The sequence below is a fragment of the Argiope bruennichi genome, chromosome 4, assembly GCF_947563725.1.
Source record: "Argiope bruennichi chromosome 4, qqArgBrue1.1, whole genome shotgun sequence".
Taxonomy (NCBI): domain Eukaryota; kingdom Metazoa; phylum Arthropoda; class Arachnida; order Araneae; family Araneidae; genus Argiope; species Argiope bruennichi.
The window spans coordinates 20,929,611-20,953,336 of NC_079154.1; the positions used below are offsets into that span (position 1 = coordinate 20,929,611).

General features: G+C 25.6%; 1 protein-coding gene across 1 annotated transcript in view; it reads left to right on the forward strand.

The window, feature by feature from the left end:
- Positions 1–6,594: 6,594 nt before the first annotated feature.
- The window catches only part of LOC129965714 (ubiquitin carboxyl-terminal hydrolase 32-like), a 40,349-nt gene continuing 23,217 nt past the window's right edge, over positions 6,595–23,726 (forward strand). Inside the window, exons 1-9 of the mRNA XM_056079833.1 lie at positions 6,595–6,802; positions 15,509–15,636; positions 16,110–16,215; positions 18,258–18,379; positions 19,857–20,016; positions 20,230–20,361; positions 21,717–21,824; positions 22,562–22,686; positions 22,799–22,867. Of these exons, the coding sequence (XP_055935808.1) occupies positions 6,745–6,802; positions 15,509–15,636; positions 16,110–16,215; positions 18,258–18,379; positions 19,857–20,016; positions 20,230–20,361; positions 21,717–21,824; positions 22,562–22,686; positions 22,799–22,867 (1,008 nt within the window). The 5' untranslated portion in view covers positions 6,595–6,744. The remainder of the gene's footprint in view (positions 6,803–15,508; positions 15,637–16,109; positions 16,216–18,257; positions 18,380–19,856; positions 20,017–20,229; positions 20,362–21,716; positions 21,825–22,561; positions 22,687–22,798; positions 22,868–23,726) is intronic.

A 23,726-nucleotide genomic window follows, 5' to 3' on the forward strand; every position in this document is an offset into this window, starting at 1 on the left:
GTGGGTCTGCTGCATGTTAAATCCGTCATGCCAAACGTCCTCCCGCTGGTGTAGAGAGGGGGGGGGACGTTTCAGCTTAGTTGTCGTCCTCGTCATCTGACCGGGGTTCAAAATTACGAGGTCCGTCCCAAAATAGCCCTAGTGTTGCTTTACAATGGGACGTTAATATAACTCAACTAGATTTCACTGTATAGACATGCACACTTTTATCAATTTTTCTTTATCAAACCAAATCTCTCAGTCTTTCGGTATGTACTTTCGCATGCATGTAATCTCATTAATTCAATAATTTAAATAAATCGGATTTAGTATGTTTTTCGATAATATAGTTCTATTTCAAATTCTGGAACATCAATATTAATAGCTAAAATACTGTTTCTATTTTCTTGTACTTGTGTATTAACCGTTTACCAGAGATTAATCGCCTTTAATTACATGCTAGATTCAGTAAAAACTCTAGATTCACATCAAAGATCGATATTTCATTGCTATTACTCGCCAATGCTGTGCATTTAATAGACAAATGCCTCTTTCTTTACATTACAAAACATACATCTTTCATATGCTGAATTCTATAAATAAAAATCTGAGCACTCGTGGCATTCACTATCTTGACCAAGGTCCATAATTTTATACAGTCGGCGGAAGATAACAGATTTCTTCGAAAGTATGCGATAAAATTTTGAGGCGACCATCTCCGATTGATTTAAAAAAAAAAAAAAAGAAAAGAAAAAAGAAAAGGATTTATTTAGAGAAATATCAATGGGAGTGTTCTCCTCTCCACTTTCTTGAAGGGAGAAACACTCGCACGTACACATTATGACACATTTGATTTTCTTTGTAGCATAATAAGTACACAGCGCGTACTGAATACGCATTTTGGGTAACTTGGTTTCAACTAATTAGGTCCAAATTTAGTACAGATTAACAATTATGATGGCAAGAAGACGCATGAAATTCCATTTATCTGTTGCGCTTCTGCGATAACGTGTGGCAAACATACGGATAAATTTTTGGATTTCATTCAAAATTTGCTTGAAATTTAAGATTTTTGTGCTATACCAAATTCTATCCGACTAGCTTGTTTTGAATAATCACTTCCATAGACAAACGTATTTCCATTTAAGGTAATGTAAAAGATTGTGACTCATTAAAATATCAAAACTGACGTTTTTAATGATTATGATATTGTCGTAAAAAGGAAGACCTGTACGTAGTTAGCATGGCTGAGAGGTAAAGCACGAGCTTTCGAAGCGCGAGGTCCGCGATTCAAATCTCAACCACGCGACATTGCATTGAAGGTTAGACGTTAATTTAATTTTATTGTTATTCATTGGTTAATGTAAATTTATTGTTATTCATTGGTTAATGTAATAGAAGCTTCTAGAACTTTCTATAAACTTCTATATAAATTTGATGTTCCACAAGCAGTGGGATAATTTTTTTAACCTGCTTGTCAGGAGTAGCTTAAGACGATTAAACTTGATGTTACTTAGTGACTTTTTTTTTTTTTTTTTTTGCATCTTCGTGACAATATTTTCTCAATTTATTCTTGGCGTTCCACAAAGAGAAAGAAACTAGCGGGAGCATTTTCTACTCGACTTCCTCATATATTTAAACTTTCCCCTCGACTTCCTTCTTTTCGATTCTTCTTATAAAAATTTATTTCCCTTGAATGTATATGACATTAAGATTGGGGAGTAAGGCAGCAAACCCTTTAAGGTCACGGCAAATCCACAAGTGATCTTTCCCCTGCATCCGACTTCCACAGATTGGGTCTCAATATATAACATTTTATGTTTCTTAGTATAATAAAGAAAACTGTCTCCCTGTCAACAAACTGCAACCAAATTTTAACATAGATGTATATTTTTAGTTACAAATTTGTATACCAAAATTCATTTATCTGAGTTCATCAAAATTCTTTCATTATTCATTATCATGAGTTCTTCAAAATTCATTTATCCCGAACTTTTGAATTATCGTGTTCACTTACGTATGAAGAAACAGGAAGACAAATGATTACCCTTTAGATTGGTTTGGTCCAAAATGTTTTATATGCCATCTTTATTGATGTTAAAATTATGCATCAAATTTTATCCATTTAGCTTAATTCATTTTTGAGTTATAATATTTACAAGACATTATATTACATATTATTATATTACATACAAGAGTCTCATCAACTTATTTCGTCCAAAATTAAATAGGAATTTACAAATTTGGTGTTAGAACGTATACATAATTCCAAAAATGGATTTTTGGAATTATGTACAGACAAAGACAAATAATATAATCAAAATATGGAGATCACATTTTTGACAATTAAAATTCCTTTTTTATTTACATACGAGGAATTAGAAATCAGTTTTCTAAAATTCTTAAACCGAACACCCATAACACCATTAAGCTATTAAAAATGTAACTGTCCAGATAGTGTGGCTTATAATTGCATGTCATCTTTTGCGGTACTGTAACTTCACTCATTCTATACATCATATACATGACAAACAGGATTTTTCTTTAGCTTTTACCAACAGAAGAAACTAAAGCATTGGCTTATTTGATGAAACAATGAAAAATAATTTTCATATCATTACAACAATGAAATCTATTGCTAAAAAGTAAGCAAAAACTGTTTATAAAAATTGAAAAAAATTATAAAAAATTACTCGACAAATAAATTGATAGCATTAAAAAAATTAAACTTAACTATTATTGATAATTATCACGGATTAACGACAAAATCAAATTTTGTTTTCAGTTAATTAAATTTTTTAAAACTCAAAGATAACTCAAAAACGCTTTGAGCTAGACGGTTGAAATTTGGCATACGATTTTTACACTAAATTTGTAGATTACTATTAAATTTTGAGTGAATCTGTTCAGAGAAAGTCCATCTGTCCGGCTGTTATAACACTATAATTTCAAAATGAAGAGAGTTAAATAGGTAAAATTCGGTGCACAGATTTAATATCTATAGTGTAGACACATATCAAATCTTGAGCCAAACCCAACTACTGGTTGACTGTCTATCGGTCTGTACTTTCAGAAACATATAAACGCGATAACACAAAAACTTAATGATTTAAACATATCAAATTTGGCATAGGATTTTGTGACTACAAGTGCAGTTTTGTGTCAAACTTTTGTCTCACTCGTTTAGTCAATTCATCTAAAACAGAAATTCTATTTTTGGATACTACTGACGCCGGCCGGCGATTAATCGCCATATAAATCGCCAAGAATGACATGATAGATGCAGTAAAATTGCTGAATTCAAGTCAAAAGTAAATATTTTATAACTATTGTATGCCATTGACATGCAAGGCGTTCTCTGACACGACAAGTTTATTAAAAAGTATTCGAGGAAGTTGGGACAGATCACTCCCTCTGGTTTAAAATTGCTCTACTATAATATTTGTTTATAATAGTCGATGATGCATCGCACTTTTAAATATGATTCTGGTTGATGAACATATGATTCTAACAACTATTAAACGCTGTTTGATGAACAATAATTTCCCTTCATATAGAAAAAACACGTGTGGAAAATGAAAAAAAAAAAAATACTATCACAAAAGTAAAAATCGTTATCTTTTTAAGTATCGACACCTCGGCAACCGAATAATTTCATATCTGATTGTTTCTTTATTTAACAGAAAAGCGGAGAGAGAGAGGTTCTTTTCTATATTTTTATTGTATTCGTTAATCCGTTAACTGTAATCATTTAAAAGCTTACTATTTTTTATTAATATTTTTATTATTTTATTTGCCCATTCATGCACTAAAAAAGTTTTAGAACATACGATCTGAAGAAAATAACACATATTTCTGGAAAAAAAATTATTATTTTTTAAAAAGTTATCTCCGTTTTGTTTTGAGATATTTTTTCTGTTATTTTTTTTTATCCAGTATCATTGTACTTTGTTCAATAAGCAGTGATAAATATGTTAATTCTTATTCTTAAACTGAGTATGTGCATTAAGTGCACTGTTTAAGATGAGTAAGAAATTTTGTGCAAAATGAAAAGAAAAAACACGAAACTTTGGACAAATATACAAATAAAATTTTGTACATTCATGCTATTATTTATTACTGATTGTTTCTATTTTTGTTTTCAAAAAATGCAATAATGAACAGTATCTCATTTATTCTCAAGTAATTGTTCGAAATATAAACTTTAAGACCGCAATGTAAAAATTGGAACACATCTATGAATTAAACAAACGAGAGTGGTCTCTTCTAAAGTTTCTTGAATGCTCATTAATAAACGCGATATACTCCTTCTCTTCGCACAAATATGTGACCTTGGGCAAAGTTGTGAATATCGCGAGTGCTCCCATTTTTATTACGAGAGTCCCGCACATGAACGTTTTGTGTTCCGTAGTGTAAGAAAGAAAATAGAGTATGAATTTCTGGCTGACATCTTCCGTATCTTATCCATATCTTATTTACGATCTATTGAAATCTTAATTATTAGAACTATTATTCCAGTTAAAAATCAAATAGCAAATTTCATATATGAACAGCTTTGCGTTTCTGAGTTATCGCGTTTATATCTATAGACCAGCAACCCACTGATGGATTGGGTGGATTTAAAATCCTATGAAGATTTGTGCATCAGATGCCAAAATTGTGTATCTAATTTTATCGATATAACTCCATTTTGTAGTTACCATGTTCAACTGTAATCGAATAGAGATAGACATTATTTTCTACGGACGAATTTCGTGCAAAATTTGATGGATATATACACATTTTGTGAAAAGACCACATACATCACATCCGTCCATCTCAATACGTATATATGTTATCTCGTTCACAAGCAAACACAATTCTAAAAATTTGTCATCTGGATTCGGAGAGTTGTGAAACATGAAGATTTATCAAAATATTGAAGTAGAATTTTTGGACGATTACGGTATTTTACTTGTTATGCAAGAAGGTAAGAAACAAGAGAGCTGACCGTTTCGAATTTCTCATAAACTTATATGTCATCAAATTTTCTCAACCAACAGCTAGTAGGATGGTTATCAGTCCCATCCTCTTTTTTTTTCATTTTTTTACTCCATAATATGCAGATTTTAAGCTTCGTAGAATACTGGAGGAAATCAGTAGTCTTCTAAACTGTAGTTGGATTTAGCTCAACTTTCACTGCGAACAAAATTGTGGATTAAATCTGAATGAGTTTTTTTTCTTTATTTCTAAAGAATATTTAGCGATTAAATGAAGGACGGCTAACAACCTTCTGATGATAACAGCTATTATTTCTCATAATAACAGCTACTATTCTCATAATACGAAATAACCAGCTGAATAATTCTAAGAAATTTTTCGAACCCTAACGAGAATTTTAAAACAGTGAAATCCATCAAGATCTCGAAAAAAAAACTTTACTTGCAATAATTGGTTGAAATTTATTTCTTATATGAGAAAATAATAATTTTGTTACATTGCATAGACATTTCGAAAATAATATTTTCTGATATCTCTTTTTATTTAAATTTATTTTCACGATATATTTATTTTCTCTGAAAGGAAGCTTTTTCTTTAGCTTTCTTCTATACAAAATATACAAAGTAGAGTTAAAATATTCAATTTTTTATAAAATTTAAAACTTTGAAATTTTTGACACCTTTTTTAAACACACTTTAAATAAAGGTGGCAGAAATTTTATTATCAAAACGCCCACGGTCCAAAATTATTCTATACGATTTTACTTTTCTTGCTCTATCAGATATCAAAACTATCCACCGAAAAATCCAACTATTATGATAACTATAGATTAATGTTTGGGCGCATTTAATCCTTTGCACTCGGATATGTAATTCGATGCCTAATTATTCACCAAATACAGGGACTTGTTTATTATTCCTAAAAATAAATATATAGATTCGTTTAAGCTGATATTGCATATATGATTAATGATATTCCATTCTGAGTGGGGTCTGAGAGGAGAAATCTGAGTGCAAAACGTTTAAACAGACATATATTTAGTTTCAGTTTCATTTGCAAGTGATATTTTAGGGGGAAGCATGATCACTTCGTCTCTAAAGAAAAGAGACACATCCTAACTGACCGAAAAATTTTATACTACGATGAAATATTTAATAGCCTACGTCTTTTTTACTCTGCACTTCTCATAAACTTAGAAGTTGCATTGACTGACGAAGGCAATAACGATCAAGGTAGCTTGGTGGCTAAAGAGTTGCTTTTCAAGAATTGGAATTCTGATTAGAAAATGAATGTTTATTCTGTGTCGTTATCTGGTATTATTTATTGTATTATTTACGGTGGATCACTAGCAATAAATTTAATCCAATTTAGTTTAAAACTAATTTAAAGAAAGTGAAAAAAAGGGAATATTGCAATGACACACATTTTTTTCAGGTATTGCATCACAATTCCTGAAAGAAACATAAACGTTCAACACTTCTTATTCAAAGTAGTTTTAAATTGATCTTATCAAACTTTTATGCGTCAGAAGAATGATCTGAGAACAAAAATTTTGTTTTAGTTTATTGATTTTGCTCATCATTTTACTCTTGATGAACTACAGGAAGGGCGCACGCAGTTTCCTGTTATATTGTCATGTGATAAACTGGCATGTTTGTAATATGTTGTTTATTTCGTGATTGGTGTTTTGGTACGCAAGTTGAGTGCTGCAGACAATATTTTTGTTGAGAATGTTCTGCGTGAAAATTTTAATCTCGTTTAAATGACGAAGTTTCGTTGTTTAAAATGGGAGCTAAAGACTCTAAACCTTGTTGTTTATCATATGAAGACGCCGTCAAGAGAGGTGGGTGACATTCCAATATATTAAGGTGGTCAAAATTAAATACCTTATCACCCAATAACCTAGTAGCCTACTAGGCTTAAGATCGTGAAATTAGACTTCTTACAGATACCAGGCAGTTTTTATTACTCCAGAAATAAAATTTCACTTTTCGAAACATATGTGATCAATATTGCGTTTTTCGACCGTCTAAGATCGTTTATTGAGGAAATGTGATAGTTAAAATTATCATTTTCATTCCGGGAAGTGTAGCTATATTTTTGAAACAAATTGAAATCAATAAAATATTGTTAATATTGGAAGTATTTTAAAATAGATATGCTACTATAAGGGAAAATAACGCAATACTTTTTTATTGTTCAATGTTTTATTTATGGTTCAGTAATTAGGGCGAATTTTCGTACGGTGAAAATATTTATAACTATTTAACAGATTTTTGGTAAACAAATTGTGAAATACTTTTTAACAACTGGAGTATAGTATAGATTTATCATCTCAACATTACTTTTAAACTCTATAATTTCATTTCAATAAATACATCACGAAATGTAAATAAATCTTTGTTTAAACCATACTTCTAGCGCACGTAAGTTTATATATAAACGAGCACCCACAATATTTATGCATTTCATATTACATCTTTTTGCTCTAATATTATTTTACGATTTTCAGAAATTTTTATAAGAAATAAAGCATGCTTATTTGCTGAAAAACATTGATTAGATTCAGAATATGATTTACATTTTCAATAATATAACGGTGTGTTTTGAGCGATATGACAATTAGGAAAATAATTCATTTTAGATTTTTATTTGCACGAAATGAGTTTGCAATTATCTGAAGACATAAAATGAAAAATATTTTTACATGACCTAAAACTGTTTGTGATTCAAGTTTTATCGTCAGTTTACTGCTGTTTACGTTTTTAATTTTTGTAATTATTTGATTGGCATTCATTATTTAAAATAATTTTTAATACTGTCTTTCTTAGGGATGCTATCTAACATTTCATTTTGTAACATCTAACATTTATTAACATTTTTTTTTCTAATATCTAATAGTTTATTTTGTAAAAATGCTATTTGAAAAATTGTTATTCTTTAATCTACTGGAATTGAAATTATAGATTACCAATATATGTGAATGAATTTTTAAAAATTTTTTCAATGTGTAATAATTATGGTTATAAAATAGAGACACAACTATTGTTAAAGGCATTTAATTATCAAATTATTAACTATTTAGCATTCAAAATAATCATCTTTCAAAAATTTATATGTATTTTATATATAAATGTTAGCCATATAATAGTTACCAGAATAAAGGTAGTTTGCTTTTTTTTCTTCTTTTTTACGATTTTGTAATTTACATATTGTTTAAAGTCAAAATTTTGATTGTATTCTGAACATTCATTATTTTTCAAATTTTTATTTTTAAATATTGTCTTTTGAAATTTATAATCCTTCTAAAACCGATTTTTCTGTAACCAAAATAATCATCAGTGTCATTTTTTTTTGTTTTATATTTCTGATATAATTATTTGATGAAAAATGGGCTAGAAATTTGACTCAGAGTGATTTGTTTTAGCTATGCAATAAAATGGTAGGGCTGAGAAATTGATGCATCTTTGGGTTATGAGAGATCATTTAAAAAATTTCTTTTTTAACTATTCCTTTGATTATTTCATCTACATTTTCAACAATAAATTTTTATTTTGAGTTTTAAAATGCTTTTCTTAAATTTAATTATTAGTTGAATATATTAGTGCACTCAATTTGTAATTTCAAACATTAATTAAGCTAACTAATGCTTAGTTTTAATATGTTCTTTAAATATCTTATTTCTTCATGTACTTCATAAAAACTATTTACAGTTGCAATTTTAAGAGCATTTTATTGATCTGATGCATGTAAAAAAATGTATTTATGAATGTAAAAAAAACATTATTAATAATCTTAAAGGCAAAAATGAATATCAGTTTTTCATTTATGGGTTGTATGTATTCGTGTGTTAATAATAAAAATCTAATACTCAAAATTTCAGTGAATTTTATTGAACTTTTTAAATTAAAATTATTTAAGTCCTCATCTCTTACATATATTGAGTGAGCTCACTATATTTATATGGGGCTGGATTAAAATAGAAGGTATTTTATTTGAATAAAATATAATATAATTGTGAAATTTTTGGGATAATTATCTTTATTTGCATTATTAGGGTGCGCCAACATTATAATTCAATTTCTATATGAAAATCTTTTTTTTAATGATTTATATAAATCAAGTTTCTAAATGATTGTTAAATATATTATTGTCACACATCTAGAAACATAAAAATCATTTTTTAAATAATTTTTTTTCCTTGAAAAATAAAATTTTTGTAAATTAACTTTGTAAATTATTTGGTTGAACCTGTATAGGTTAAATAGATTTTTATATGCCAAGAAATGTCACATGGATTTAATTTTAATTTATTTTCCAAGATTCAATTTCTCAATTTTAGTAGAAGATGGAAATATGCAATTAATTTTTTTTTTTGTATGATTTCTTGTAAGTTTAGATTAGCTTACTGGGGTTTCTAATTTTTCTGCAATTAAGTTAACCATTTAAAAGGCTATTTTTTTTTCTAGTCATGATATATTAAACTATTTTTGTGGATTGGGATTGGCTGAAGAAAAATAATTTATTTAACTTATCAGATAAATTTTATCTGATTAATTAATTAATAACAAAGTAATAAATCAAGACATAAAATTTTGTGTGGGATAAGAAACTGAGGTATTTAGAATTTTATCTTATTGAAAAATTTGTGTGAACTTTTGTAAACCTACATAATTTCATTCAAAGATTGATGAATTTGGTGGTAAGAATATTTCTGATGGCCCTAGAAAGGGTTGAGACAGAATTCTTTGAGAATAATTTTAATATTCAATTGAATTTTAGGGAAGAAAACCTAAAAAATTAATCATAAACTCATTTTGTATGTAATAAATTCTTTTTTTGTGTTTGTATGTAAAAAAATCAATTTATCCATGCTTTTAAAATTTTCTAACATCTTAAGGCCTTTTAATTTCTCAGTTACTTGATTTTCTCATGCTTCTCTGAGTCTTAATTTCTTTGACTTCAATTGTCCATTGTTAATACTTCAATATAATTTTAAAATCACATACTTGAAAAAAATTAATGTGTTAGTTTACTTAACATCATAATTTGCTGAATTATATTTCATAAAACCTTTCTCAAAACTATATAAACTCTGAAAACTTTCTGATAAGCTCTTTTCTTGTTGTCTGTATTGTTATGGTAAATGTATCACTTGAGCTCTTAACCATGGTTTACTAAGGATCTTTTTAGGGTAAAAATTTTTCCTTGTAAAATGAATTAAACGGATACAGTTGTAATTTAAAAATACTCCTCTTCTGTTTATTTGCTTACTAAAAGAACTTTTTTTTTAACGTTTTTTTTTATATTTAAGCTAAGTGAGAATTTTACATTAAATATCATCCTTAGTCTATATCAGCCGCTGAATAATTATTTCATTTTTTAAAATTTTTTTGTCTATTTATGATCATGAATCAAAATGTGCTCTCTGTTGGGATGCCAAAGATAAAAAGAAAGTGTAAGAAATCTGCCCTCACATTTTATGTATAAAGGAAGTGGGTTCTGTTATTTAGAATGCAGGCTACAAAAAATTGCTAATTCGGCAATTTTTTTTTGACTTTTGATGTTATTCATACATCTAGATCAATACATTTAGATGTATTGACATAACAGGAATTAAAACTATAGTAATTAGATTTTGATAGATATAAGGAAGAGGAGCATAACTACCCATTCAACTGAAAAATTTAACTGTCTTTATATTTAAATTTAAATTCTGAAAAGAAAGAAAAAAAAAATTCAAAGTTATAAATGCATTAAATTTGTCATATTACATGTTACAATTACATGTTTTAAAATAGTTCTCTTAAATATTTCAATGCTGCTTGCTATAAATATTTAAGATTTAATAAAAAAGTAATCACTAAAAAATTTTTTTGAATGGTTGTTGAAATGTTTGTTTGTAATAACCTTTCTGTAGTAGCAATTATATCATGAATTAAATGAACATAACTATGATAAATTGTATTGTTATAATTATTTAACTAATATAAATATATTGAGATCATTCATTGATTGCCTTAAATTTTATTAACTTATAAAAATTTAAAAAAAATAGGTTTTAAAAATATTTTTAGCTATCATATTTGGAAATTGAGAGCATTAATTTACTATTAGATTTTTGCTTAACTTACTTAAAGTAAAAGAAGAAAATATTATTTTCATGTGGTTAATAGCTCTAGAATCTACAAGTTGTGAAAGGTGTCCTTGGGAGTTAGTGAATCATATTCTTGCATAGCCATATGTAATTTTATGAATATTGTAGTTGCTAATGCTTCTTCATCAGAGTATTATTACATATCTTGTATGAGTTTTACTTATTTATTAAAATAACAGGTTTACTTGCTTGCAAAATTAGCAGACTTTTCATGTATTGGTATACTGTATCAGAGATATAAAAACTGTAGATATTTTAATGTTTTGATAATTTAATTTACCACCTTTACAAATATTATTTTGTTTAATTATTGATTTTACTTCTATTTATTCTACTAAATATGAATATTATCTGTCTAATTGCTAGATTAAAAGGATAGTAAAAAAAGAGAAAAACTTCTAAAGCTCTATGATTTTTAGTTGGAAAAATAAATTTTGAGAATAAGAAATAGTCGAGAAAAATCTAGAATAAATGTAGAATTTGTGAATTTAATCAATATTATTGAAAGCTATGTATTTTTCACTTAATAAAATAATCTTAAATGCAAAAAACAAAAACGAAAAAACATTAAAGCAGAAAAAGATACATATATAAATAGTAATTATATCCAGGTCTCTATATGCTTAAAACATGCTTAATTTTGTTTTGATAAGAATCTAAGTTTGAAATTTTTTTTAAATTAAAATTCATATCAAAATTTTCAAAAGTTCAAAACTAAAAATTGCTTGGAATATCCATGTGCAGAAGAAATAGTACATTTCAATGTTTTACTATATTATTTGTTTATTCATTTCCGATATGGACACAATGATTTGTAGATACTCTTTATTAATTGACACCAAGTGATAGAAGATAAAGTGTAAGATGGGGGATACGTATTAATATATATGTACTGTGGCAATATCTTTAATTTTTACATTTGTAATATTAAATAATTTCATTAGCTTCAGTTTAAAGTCTTCATTTCAGCTCTTCTTCCTTGTTTATTTTGTCATTGTTCTTTAAAGTCAACATATCATGTATCATTTTAAATACTATATATCACTGCAGAATATTCATTTTTATGAATTTTTTTATTTACATTTTTAAAGTATGTAATACTATCTTCCATTTGATTCACAATTTTGTTTTAAAAATAAAAAAATTAGAAAAATAAGTATGAGGATATTTGGAAAGGTTTTATAATTTTTTACATGATATAAGTTTTTTTTCTGTATATGAATTTAGAAATGTTCATGGAGTTTTAAGTTTTAATTTATCGAAGGAAATAATCAGTTTGAATACTCTGTATTTAAACTGTACTAGAACTTTTGACTAACTAATTTCTCTTGTAGTGCAAAAAGTAAATATTGATTTAATGCTTCTACTTGAAGTTTGTAATTGAGGATAATTAAATATATATTGTATGAAAAAATGATATTAAGAAAGTAAGAATGAATAATTTTAAATAAAATCAATTCACAATCTTAAAAACAGTAGCTTATGGAAATTTTTTTTACTAGAGTCTATAAACATGAATATAAATATATAATTTATATGAAAAGATAAACTGTTTTAAATAGGACTATTAAATTTTCCTTTCTCATTATTTCATTTTGGGTTAAAAAAATCTTTGTAATCTTATCTCCTAAATGAAGGGGACAAAATCCTGCAATACTATGGATAATAAAAAAGAAGCTAAGGATTAATTAATGATAATTAAACAGAAATTCAGTAAAGCAATAATTATTTAGCAAAAAACTGTCTTTGAAGTTATGATAATTTTTTTAATATGTATATATATTTATATAATGCACATACAAAAATGAAATTTAATGCCTATAAGGTGTTGCATTTCCATTAGCATGAAAACAGCAATTTTACACTATGAAACCTGATCAAAAGCTGCTATTCTTGGCATATTTGTTCATAATTTAGCTGCTTTTATGAGTATAAAAAGCATTTAATACCAAAATGTTATATTATTTTGATAAGAAGTGATTTGATTTGTCCTTTTTAATGCTCTAAGTGTTAGTGTTGATAACATAATCCTCCACACCCTTTTTTTTGCATTTTTTCTATTCAAAGTATTTTTTTATAAATGAATCCATTATTAAGATTGTGTGCATGTCTATATTATTACTATGCTTAAAAAAACAGGTATAATATTTGTATGAAAAATTATTTTTCACAAATTTCAGTTAGTACACCAGTCTTCTTTTCTGCATTAAATATTACTCTTGAAGATATTTTGATTTGATCTCAAGGATTCATACTTTTTATATTAATAGTGTGTATTTCTATGACATTTTGTGATTCATTTCTTTTAAGAACAAGACTAATAATTTGTTATCAACAGTATGTAGAAAGTTTTGTCATTATGGGCTAAACTGTATAAAATTTCATTTGGCTAGGAGAAAGACAAAAGTAATTTTAATGCAGTGTTTAATTGGCTGAGACTATTAAAAATATTTTATGATAAAAGGTATTTTTGTTTTAAAATTTCTAATTAATAAATTTTGATTTGATAAATTCTATTAATATATGTGTTCAGATTATTAATACATTAATTAGCTGTTTGTATTAAAAATAAAGAGGTATATTTGTTTGATTCTCCTTATTTCAAAAAAAAAAAAAAAAAAAAATTTAATTGAAAAAGCATTGGTAGTTCATATGTTGTAAATACTTGAAACATTTCCACTGCATATTTGATTTTAAAAAATTAATCTCAAGTAGTTTAATGTTGAATTTATGAAAACAAATATTTATTCTATTTTTAATTTGAAATAGGTTGATCTTTTAACTAATTGGTTTTAATTAAAATTTTCTGTTCCTGATTAATATTTAAAATCGAGTTTGTATAAAATTAAAATTTGTTCTTTGGTTCACATTTATAAAGATTTTCACAACTTCTGTTAGATAATAAAAAAGACAGTAAAATGTGGTGATAATTGGAATAATAAATAGAGTTAAATACATATTGGAGAAATTATTCATTTTCATTACAAGTTTATTTTTTAATAAAAATAAACATGATTATTTATTAGTGCCATTAAAATTTATAAAAAAATTATATATTTATTTGTTTATTTCTAGTCAAAAAGTCTAACTTTTTCCTTCATGTAAGTATAAACATTGAGAAATGCTTTAATCATGACAAATACATGCCGATTGTAGTTTGTTTCTGATAATATTTATTCTTTTCATTGTTTGAAAGCAAAATTCAAACTTTGTTCTAAGAATTGTCAAAATATTTTTTTTAAAAAAAAGGAGATAATTGCATATTTCTATATCTATAAGTAAATTGTGGAGTCTTTAAATGGGAACCCAATAATTGATCTTTAAAATATTATGTTCTTTAAAGGTGCTTATATATGCCCCATAGTTAAGTCAAGACTGAAACACTGGATTACAACCCCAAATAGAACTAGATGGAATAATATTGGGGTTCTAGAAGATTTCATACTAATTTTTTTTCAACCTTTGTAGATAAAAACTATTAGTAATAATTTTTATCCACAATTTTTTTTAACGCAAAGCTTAACATCTTAGTGTTTTGGAGGTAAATTTTTTATTTGATTAATTAATATCTTATTTTCTTTTATTTTAAAAAATTGGTATGAAAAATTCTTCTGTTTGGAAAAGGATTTTTAGAAGAAAAAAGTTCTTGTAGAGCAATCGAAATATGTTTGACAAACAAAACCTGGGATTGTGTAGCTGCTGATATTTTGTATTATACTTACCTAGAAAAATTGTGTTTATATGCTTTTTTTTTTTGCAGAGAAATAAAACTGGTGTAATATCAATTCCTCTTGTAAATTTTTTCTTTTGTTTTAAAGATTCTGCTTTTCGATTTTTTTTTTCCTTTCCAAAGAATTTCAAAAATGGTCTTATTTCTTGCATTAAATTGTTAATAAATTTAAATGTAGAGTGAAAATAAAGTAGGAATTTACATTCTGGGAAAAGGCTGTGTATATGCTTGTATATAAGCTGTCACTTGTGAAACAAACACTTAATGCGAAGATTGGAATTGAGTTTACAAATATTTATTGATCTGTACAATACAATATATTCAAGTATAATACACACAGATAAAGCATTTGAGATTAAGAGAACCAAAAAGCGGAATCTGTGGATATCCTTAAAACCAACTGCTAATTGTCAGATTTTCTAGCCTTTACTATAAAATTTAACTTATAATATAAATTTGAAATGTAAAAGTTTCTGTAAATGATTAAAATAACTTTATTATCCTTGATAATGAAAGAAGTAGAAAAATATTGGAATTTCAAGAAATTCAGAAAAGAAAAAGACTCATAAGATTGATTTTAAATGAAACTATATTTTTACTAGATTTAGATTTCTTGAAATTCAGAATTATTATGGGTAATAAAAAAAATCTTTTCTTTATAGTCACTGATGCAGAGCTTCGGAGATTAAAAGATGCTTTCAAACGCTCAGCAAACTTAAACTGTGTTATTACCAAGCCAGGGTTTATCAAAGATGTCTTAGGCGAGTTTGTTCCTTTAAAACTTGCAGAGGTATGTAAGCAAATTTTGTTTGTTGATATAATTTTGATTAAACTTTTTTTCTCCCATCCTTTCCTCAGAAACTATTAGATTTTTATGAAATGAAATGCTATGCTATGCTTATGCTCAATTTTTTTGTAAGTTTATTTAATATAGCTTCAGTTGATTACCTACTTTAATATTCAAAAAGTTTTGAATTACTCATTTATTGATATTTTTTATACAAATTTTCACCCTATTCTTAAACAAATAATTTCAGCCTAGTATTAATATCAAAGCTAAATGCTTTGCAATATAAAAAGACTTATAAAATTTTTAAAAATATGATTGTTTTTAAGGATTTAAAACATGGATTCTTTTAATGAGGAATTCATTAAAGTTATTGCATAATATTCCATTACAAAATTTGCATAATGTATTAATGATAACTTCTGAAATTTTTAAAAAGTATATTCTTGTGAATGATTCTTTATTTGATTTTCTAGTACATCTTTCAAGCATGTGGAGGTACCAGCAAAGGAATAACATTCAAGGATCTTTTATCTGGCTTGGTCCTCTTGACAAGAGGAGAAGAACATGAAAAAATAAAATGTAAGAATTGACAATTTTATGTATTATGTATATGCATGAAATACATTAGAGAAATTTTATTAGGTAGAATTAAAATTAAGAGCAAGGATCTTTTAATTTTTCTCCTATTACTTTTTATTTATGCATTTCAAATCTTCTACTGCCTTTTTGAGATCTTATAGGATTATATTAAATTCCTTATAGTTACTCATGTTTACTATTACAAAATCATTGAACAGAATAATCCTCTTTCACTGTATGAAAAGTTATGCTATATGTTTATGTAAAAGTGTAATATTTTTATGACATGCTTTGAGCTTGTAGAAATCTAGCAAATCCAACTACCTAGAAATACATTATAAAATTTAATAATTTTTTTTGAGTAATAAGGTATATTTATATTACATTACGTACATGTATATTTATACTCTTAAAACTCCTTACTCAAAACTTAGTTTACAAAATTTTCTATTTTAAATATGTGTTTTTTATATACAATATAGTGAGTTTCCACATGTGTGTGTATATCAGTTACAGTATTTTTATAGTAATTTTGTTTACTATATTTAAATTTATAATTATGCTGCTTTTCTATAAAAATATATCGTGTTTTTTTAAAAAAATATATATGTTTTAAAGACTTAAGAATCCATTTAATATCTATAAATTTGTTCAAGTAAATTTTTTGGAAATATATGCAAAAACTTATTGCATGTAAAATTAATAGTTATTGCCTATATATATATATATATATAAATCCAGTTCTCATCTTGAGGAATATGGTTATTTTAAATTCATCCCTTCCCAAAGAAGCTTGAATTGAAAAATGTTTGTTTTTGAAAATGTAGGGGGAAAGAATGTTATGCTTGAAGAATCTCCTTCATGTGCATAAATATCTCAATGTGTGTACATGTTTATTTCAGCATTCAGAAAAATGCTATTTCAGCATTCAGAAAATGCTTGAATGGTACACTTAACAAAAGCAGTAAACAGTAACAGTACATATGTCCCTCATTAGCTGAGTAAATATATTAAAGAAGTAAATCTATAAAGATCCAAATCTTCTATCTTGAGCCTTTTAAATACACATAACGAATGGCCCAGCAGCACAAAGTTTGATTGCTTTGTTTCAATTTACTAAATTAAAAATATGGAAAGTTAAATTCTTTCTAATGTATACCTTAGAATATTTACTTCTAACTTTGAAGTAGTGTTTTTTGAGAATAAGTTGAGCAATTTTGGTGAATAATGAGGAACATATTTCGTTTGAAAAGTTAACAGTTAAAAATATTGAAATGGTAAATAATTCTTTACTCATTTTGCAAGGGTGAGTTGCTGAAAGCCATATAACTAATGAGTGAATTAGCTTTAAAACTTTTATCTTCTGGTTTTCATGTACTTCTCCACCCTCCTCCCCCCAAAAAATGGACCTAATATTGTAAGAGAGGTTGCAATGGGTTTAACATTGTAAGAGAGATATGAAATGCTATATTAATTTATAATCAAATGAAAGAAAGTTATAATTTGTTTTACATTTTGTATTATAAAATTGATCTATAAAATTTTTGCATGTAAGTGTGTAATTAATTTTTACAATAATTAAGAACATTGAAAAAAACCTATAATGCTTCAGATTTTAATATTCTTAAATATATTTTCATTCCTAAATGTAAAATTAAAAAAAAAAGTTAAATAAGTAATTTTTTTAATATAAAATCTGAATAATTGTTTTTTATAGCTTAAATATGCAAATTGTCGCTTACAGTTTTCATGCTAGCCTTAATAAATCTACGTTTTCATATAAATGTTTTTAAATATCCCTGTATTTCTCATATTTTTTTGTAACAATTTATCAATTTTCTTTATAATAAATAAATATATTTGAAGTAGTCTTCCTATTTCAAAGGATATTTAGAAACTGGAGCTTATTTCATTCATTCAGTTTAACAATTTTCTTTCAATATGTTTATTTATTTATTTTAATTCTTAATTTAGCTTTGATTGTATTTTCAAGTTTTGACATTTAAAAAAAATGTTAAACACTTTTCTGTTGTACATTACAGTTATCTTCTGTTTATGTTGCAATGAAAATGGTACCCATGTTCAAAAAGATGATTTAGTGCGTCTAGTTCAAGCATGTGATAATGGATATGTTCCAGAAGCTATTGCAGATTGCTTTTCTGATGTAAGATAGCTTATAAAAAACCTTTACTTATGATTTTTAATGTATAAATGATTGAAATAAATACTTTTAATCTGAGTTGTGTGAGATATCATCATGTAATAAACAGTTATCATTTAAATTCATTTAATTATATGCATTATGTGAGCAGTTGCATCATTTTTTTAAATCAAGTTAATTCAGATAACTTTTTTATTTTTTGAAGAAGTGGAACTAGAATTCTTGATTAATAGGATTCATTCTTTTAATATGAAATTTAATTGCTTTTAAAAGAATCAGATTCAATAGTTGATTTTATATTTTGTTTGTAAATTTGGATAAACAAATATTTATATACTTAAATATAATATTAGTAGTAATTATATAATATATAGTTATATATAATTACATATTTTGAAGATATATAAATTGGAAAAATATTGAGAAGGAAAGAATATTTTTTAATTGTGATGTTATTGTATTAATACATTGTTATATTGCTTTTTTTAATTTCTCAGGTTTTTAATAATGTTTCTAACTATTAAATAAAAATGTTAATATCTAATAAAAATTTTAAAATAATTTTCATTGAAGAACCAAATTTAGTTTGAATATATTGGAATTGTAATGATAGTTAGCATCGACATTTTCTCTTTTAATAATTTTAAATTTTGTAGCATAACCTATTAAAAAATATATATATATATATATATCATAGATTTTTTTTTTCATATGCTCATTTTTATTTACTTTTAAATCTTCAATTTAAATTTTATAGTTCTTTCTTCAGTGTTTTTAATTATCATGTTTCTTCGTTAGCATAGCATCACTTATCTTGCTTATCAAATTTGATGAATAATTTATCAATCCCTATGCAATATAAATTTTGTTATTTAGCATTTAGATTCTTGTCAGAAGTTTGGTTTAAAGTACTTTTAACACTGTTCATATTTTAAAGATTATTATTAGTTTCAAAAGAGTCTATTTAGAAATTGTTGATAATTTCTTCAATTAGCTTCTTAAATATATTTTGAATGCATTTTATATTTTCATACAGTATTTATAATTAGAGATGAAAATATAACTGTGATATTTATAAATACAAGAGTTGACTTTCTATCAATTTCAAAATAATAAATTGTCCATATAAATATAAAGATTTTAAAAAAATTTATTGTGGACTTTTGATATTTGCTCTTAAAATGTTTCTTAAAAAGAACTCTTAACCTATGTATACTTGAAGTTATTGTACAAAAAATATTTCGTCTCCTACATTTAAAAAAAAAATATTCTAGAGTTATTTATACTATAGTAACACGAATATGATAAAATTAACATCTTTTGGTTTAAAATAAGCTTTTATTTTTGATAATTATGAATTAATATGCAAATGTGGCTACATATTAGAACTTATAATTAATTACATCAATTATTGCTTTTATTCACAAAACCATAATGATAACAGTTTTGATTTGAAATTAAAAATATATTATCTCTGTAGAGTGAACGTGTTACATTTGATGAATTCAAAGATTGGCTGCTGCACAGAAAAGATGCCACTTCTTTGACACGCTGGTTATTATGTGAAAGGACTACTGTCACATTGTCAAATGAGTTAGAGACACCAACATTTTACCAAACTCTTGCTGGCGTAACACACTGTGAGTTAATTGCGTTTTGAACTTATAATAAAAAAATTTTCCTAGATATATGTTAACTATTGAATATAATTACCAATTTTTAAATAGAAAAAAAAATAATCATCAAGAGAAAAAAAATATTTAAGGAAAATTATGTGGAATTTTTCTCAATTTTCAATATTATATAAAAGTGGTATAGGATATACTTTAAAATTTAAATTCTTTGTTCTGTAGTGCAAGAAACTGATATAATAGATCTTGAAAAGAGGTACTGGATTTTAAAAACGCAATCCAGGACTGGACGATTAGATTTGGACACTTTAAGGCCTCTTATTTGTCCTCCTATTCCTATTGTTCTCTGTGAAGGTAAGTTTATATTTTTAGGAATATGTCTTTTAAAGGAATTTTTGATCGGTATTGGTATTTTTTTTTTTGTTTCCCAATAGGGAAATTAATGACCATTTAATAATCAGCTTTAAAAGCAAAAACTTATGATTAAAAGTTGTTCATCAAATTTATTACGAAACAAAAGATTTCTTTTATGACTTTCAAAAGGTACTTGCTTGATCACGATAATTTAAATGCTCTTTGTATTTGAAAAACTTAAATTCAAAACTGACTTTTTAATTGGGAAAAATGTTGTTTGAATGTTGCATTTAAAAATTATCATTCAATTTTTTTTTTTAGATGCTCATCAAATTTCCTTGATTTTTTTAAAAAAAATATTTTTCAAAGTATAAGGGTTGTCTTTTTAGATATTAAATTAAGTATATTTAATTTGTCATTAATCCTCCAATATCAGGATATATTTAATCCCTTTTTATATGTCATAATTAAATAATACAGAGTTTTTTTATAATATATTATTCATTAAATACTTTAGAAATGGTAGAAAGTTTTTTTTTGGGGATAGATACAAGAAAGTTTATGATTGTTTATAAATATGTAACATAACATTAATAATAATGTTTAACTGTTAGTAAATTAACATAGAAATAGAGGCCTTTGTTGTGTACCATGTTCTGGTACAATTTGTCTATGAGTATTAATTATAAATCTCCAGAATTATTGTTCTGTCCACCAAGGCAGTCTAAAAGCAATGGTAGAAAAACTCTTATGATAAGGTATAGGGGAGAGGACAGGAATTTTCTAATGCATTAATATTTTCCATTTCATGAATAGTAAAGCCTGTTTTCTTTTCTTTTTCTTTTTTTTTTTTTAATATCATTTACATTTTTTGAATAATTAATGAATATATTTTTCTTGATGCTGAGATATTCAAGAAAAAGGCTATTATAAACATAAACTTGAAAAAAGTAAACTTTCAATTTTAAGGAATTTATAGGAGTTATAGTTATTAGTTTTTTCTATAATGATGTGATTAAATAAAAAGTATCAATTTTAAATTTCTAAAATTTATCATTTGTAGAAATAAAAAAAAAAACTTGCAGAAATTTTTGATTTTGTTGAGTTACAGGAAAAAGAATTTATTTCTTTAACACTCCTTTCAATTTATAATTTATCACCATTTTAACATAGCTAACCATTTTGAAATTTGTTTAAATTAGAATTGTAATAAAAACATTTATAATTATAATTTTTTTCCAATAATCATTTTTAGTAATGATGTACATAAGATAGGGTATCATTGGTGAGGAAATAGAAAGTAACTAATTTATTTATAATTAAAAAGATCACAATTATTTTTCTTTATTGCTTAGGTATTTTCAATGCATTTGATGAAAATCAAGATGGTCATATTGATTTCAAAGAAATGGCTTGTGGCATCTCTGCTTGTTGCCGTGGTCCTGTAACTGAAAGACAAAAATGTATGTTGAGTTTCATATACATTTTTGTTATTCTCATGCTTTGATGTACTTTATAAATTTGTTACAAATTTAGCATTTATTAAATGTATAAAAAACTTAAAAGATATTCTTTATTCTTTCAGTTATTTTAGCAAAATTATTATTTAAGATATTTCTGCTAAATATTACAATATTGATAAATGCGTAAAAAGTGCCAAATAAACCATTGAAATGATAGTTTAAAAACGTGAGATATGACCAGTTTAAAAGGTGTTACAAAAAGATGATATCCTTTGCTTTGGATTATATTTAAAAGCAATTATTCTTTATATAAATGTAAGAGATTAAAATAATTTTTAAATAAAATGTTTTTTTTAAATTTTTTTTTATTTTATACAACCATAAATCCATGGCATTTTTGAAATGGATTCTCTGAATTGTTATTCGTTGCACAATTCCCAATATCTTGGTGAATAATTATTCTCGACATTTTTCTTCTTAAACTTGGATGAAAGTTTTTGCCTATTACACTTGAAAGTTATAGTATTGATATATTTTTTTCTGTTTTTGTAGCTAAGCTACTAAAAAAAAGTTTATTAACTCGGGAGAATTTTTAATTCAGAATTTGATATTTTTTTAAATGCATGTATATTTTTCTTGATGCATTTAAATGCATTACTTATTCTGAAAATGAGATGTATCTTTTTTTGTTTATTCCCAACTCTTTGTTTATTTAGTCTCAATTTTGTATGTTTCAGTTTGTTTTAAAATATTTGATCAAGACCGTGATGGTATATTATCTGAAACTGAAGTGAGAAATATGGTCAGTGCCCTTCTGTATGTAAAGAATGACAATAGAAATCTCATCAAAATTGAAATGGTGGTAAGAAAAATTATATAAATATATATATATATATCATATAATGTAAATGCTTTTTGCTAGAATTAAAGTGCAGGAAATACAAAAAGGTATGTTTTTCTATCTCTTTTTGTAGACTTCTCATTCAGGATCAGATGTTTCAGATATCGCAACTGAGATTATGGCAGGTCATGATCCAGAACAAGTAAGGGTTGAGGATATATATATATATATTCAATTTTTTTAGGTATTAGCATGTATTCAAACTAGCCAGTGTTATGTTCTGAGCTTGTGCTTGAATTAAATTTATTGTACCATTTATAAAATTAATATTACTTTGTTATTTTGCATTAAATATTTTATAATATATTGTTAACTTTTACCTTAAACTGCATTAAGCTGTTGGCAATTCAACTTATTTTATTATTTGAAAGCATGTTTGTTAATTTTTGATTTATTGTGCTATAAAATTCACACTCAAGATCTGAAGGAGAGGATATAGTAAAAGTAATTACTCCTTCAGAAAAGATAGTATGCATTTTAGAATAATATTTGAGTGATTTTTTTGTTGTATATTTGTATTGTCTTATTAATTAAATAGAGTAAGCTCATTAATGGTATATGATAATTTAAAAGTACTTTTATTTGAATTGGGCGTTTTGAGGGTATACTAACTTTTCTGGTAGTTATCTCTTCCAATATGGTTTTGATTTAGTCATATAAAGAATCTTATTGAAATTTTAATTTCTTCAATTTGTTACTCTTTCTTTGTAATACAATATTACTTTCATTAAAAACTAATCATTTCATTATGTAGTTGGTGCTATTTTACAAAAAGAAATAATTTTATTACTTAAAATTTCTGTCATATTAAAATTTAAATATTTGTAAGTGGAGAATATTTGTTACATTAGATGAAAACAGATTATTAACTTGCTTGTAAATTCATTGTTGATATATGATCATTATGTATATAGATTTTCAAGGCTTTTGTCTTTATCTGATAATTTATATTTTTTATAGTATACTAGATTTTCAGACTGAAAGAGTTTTATTTTATTAGT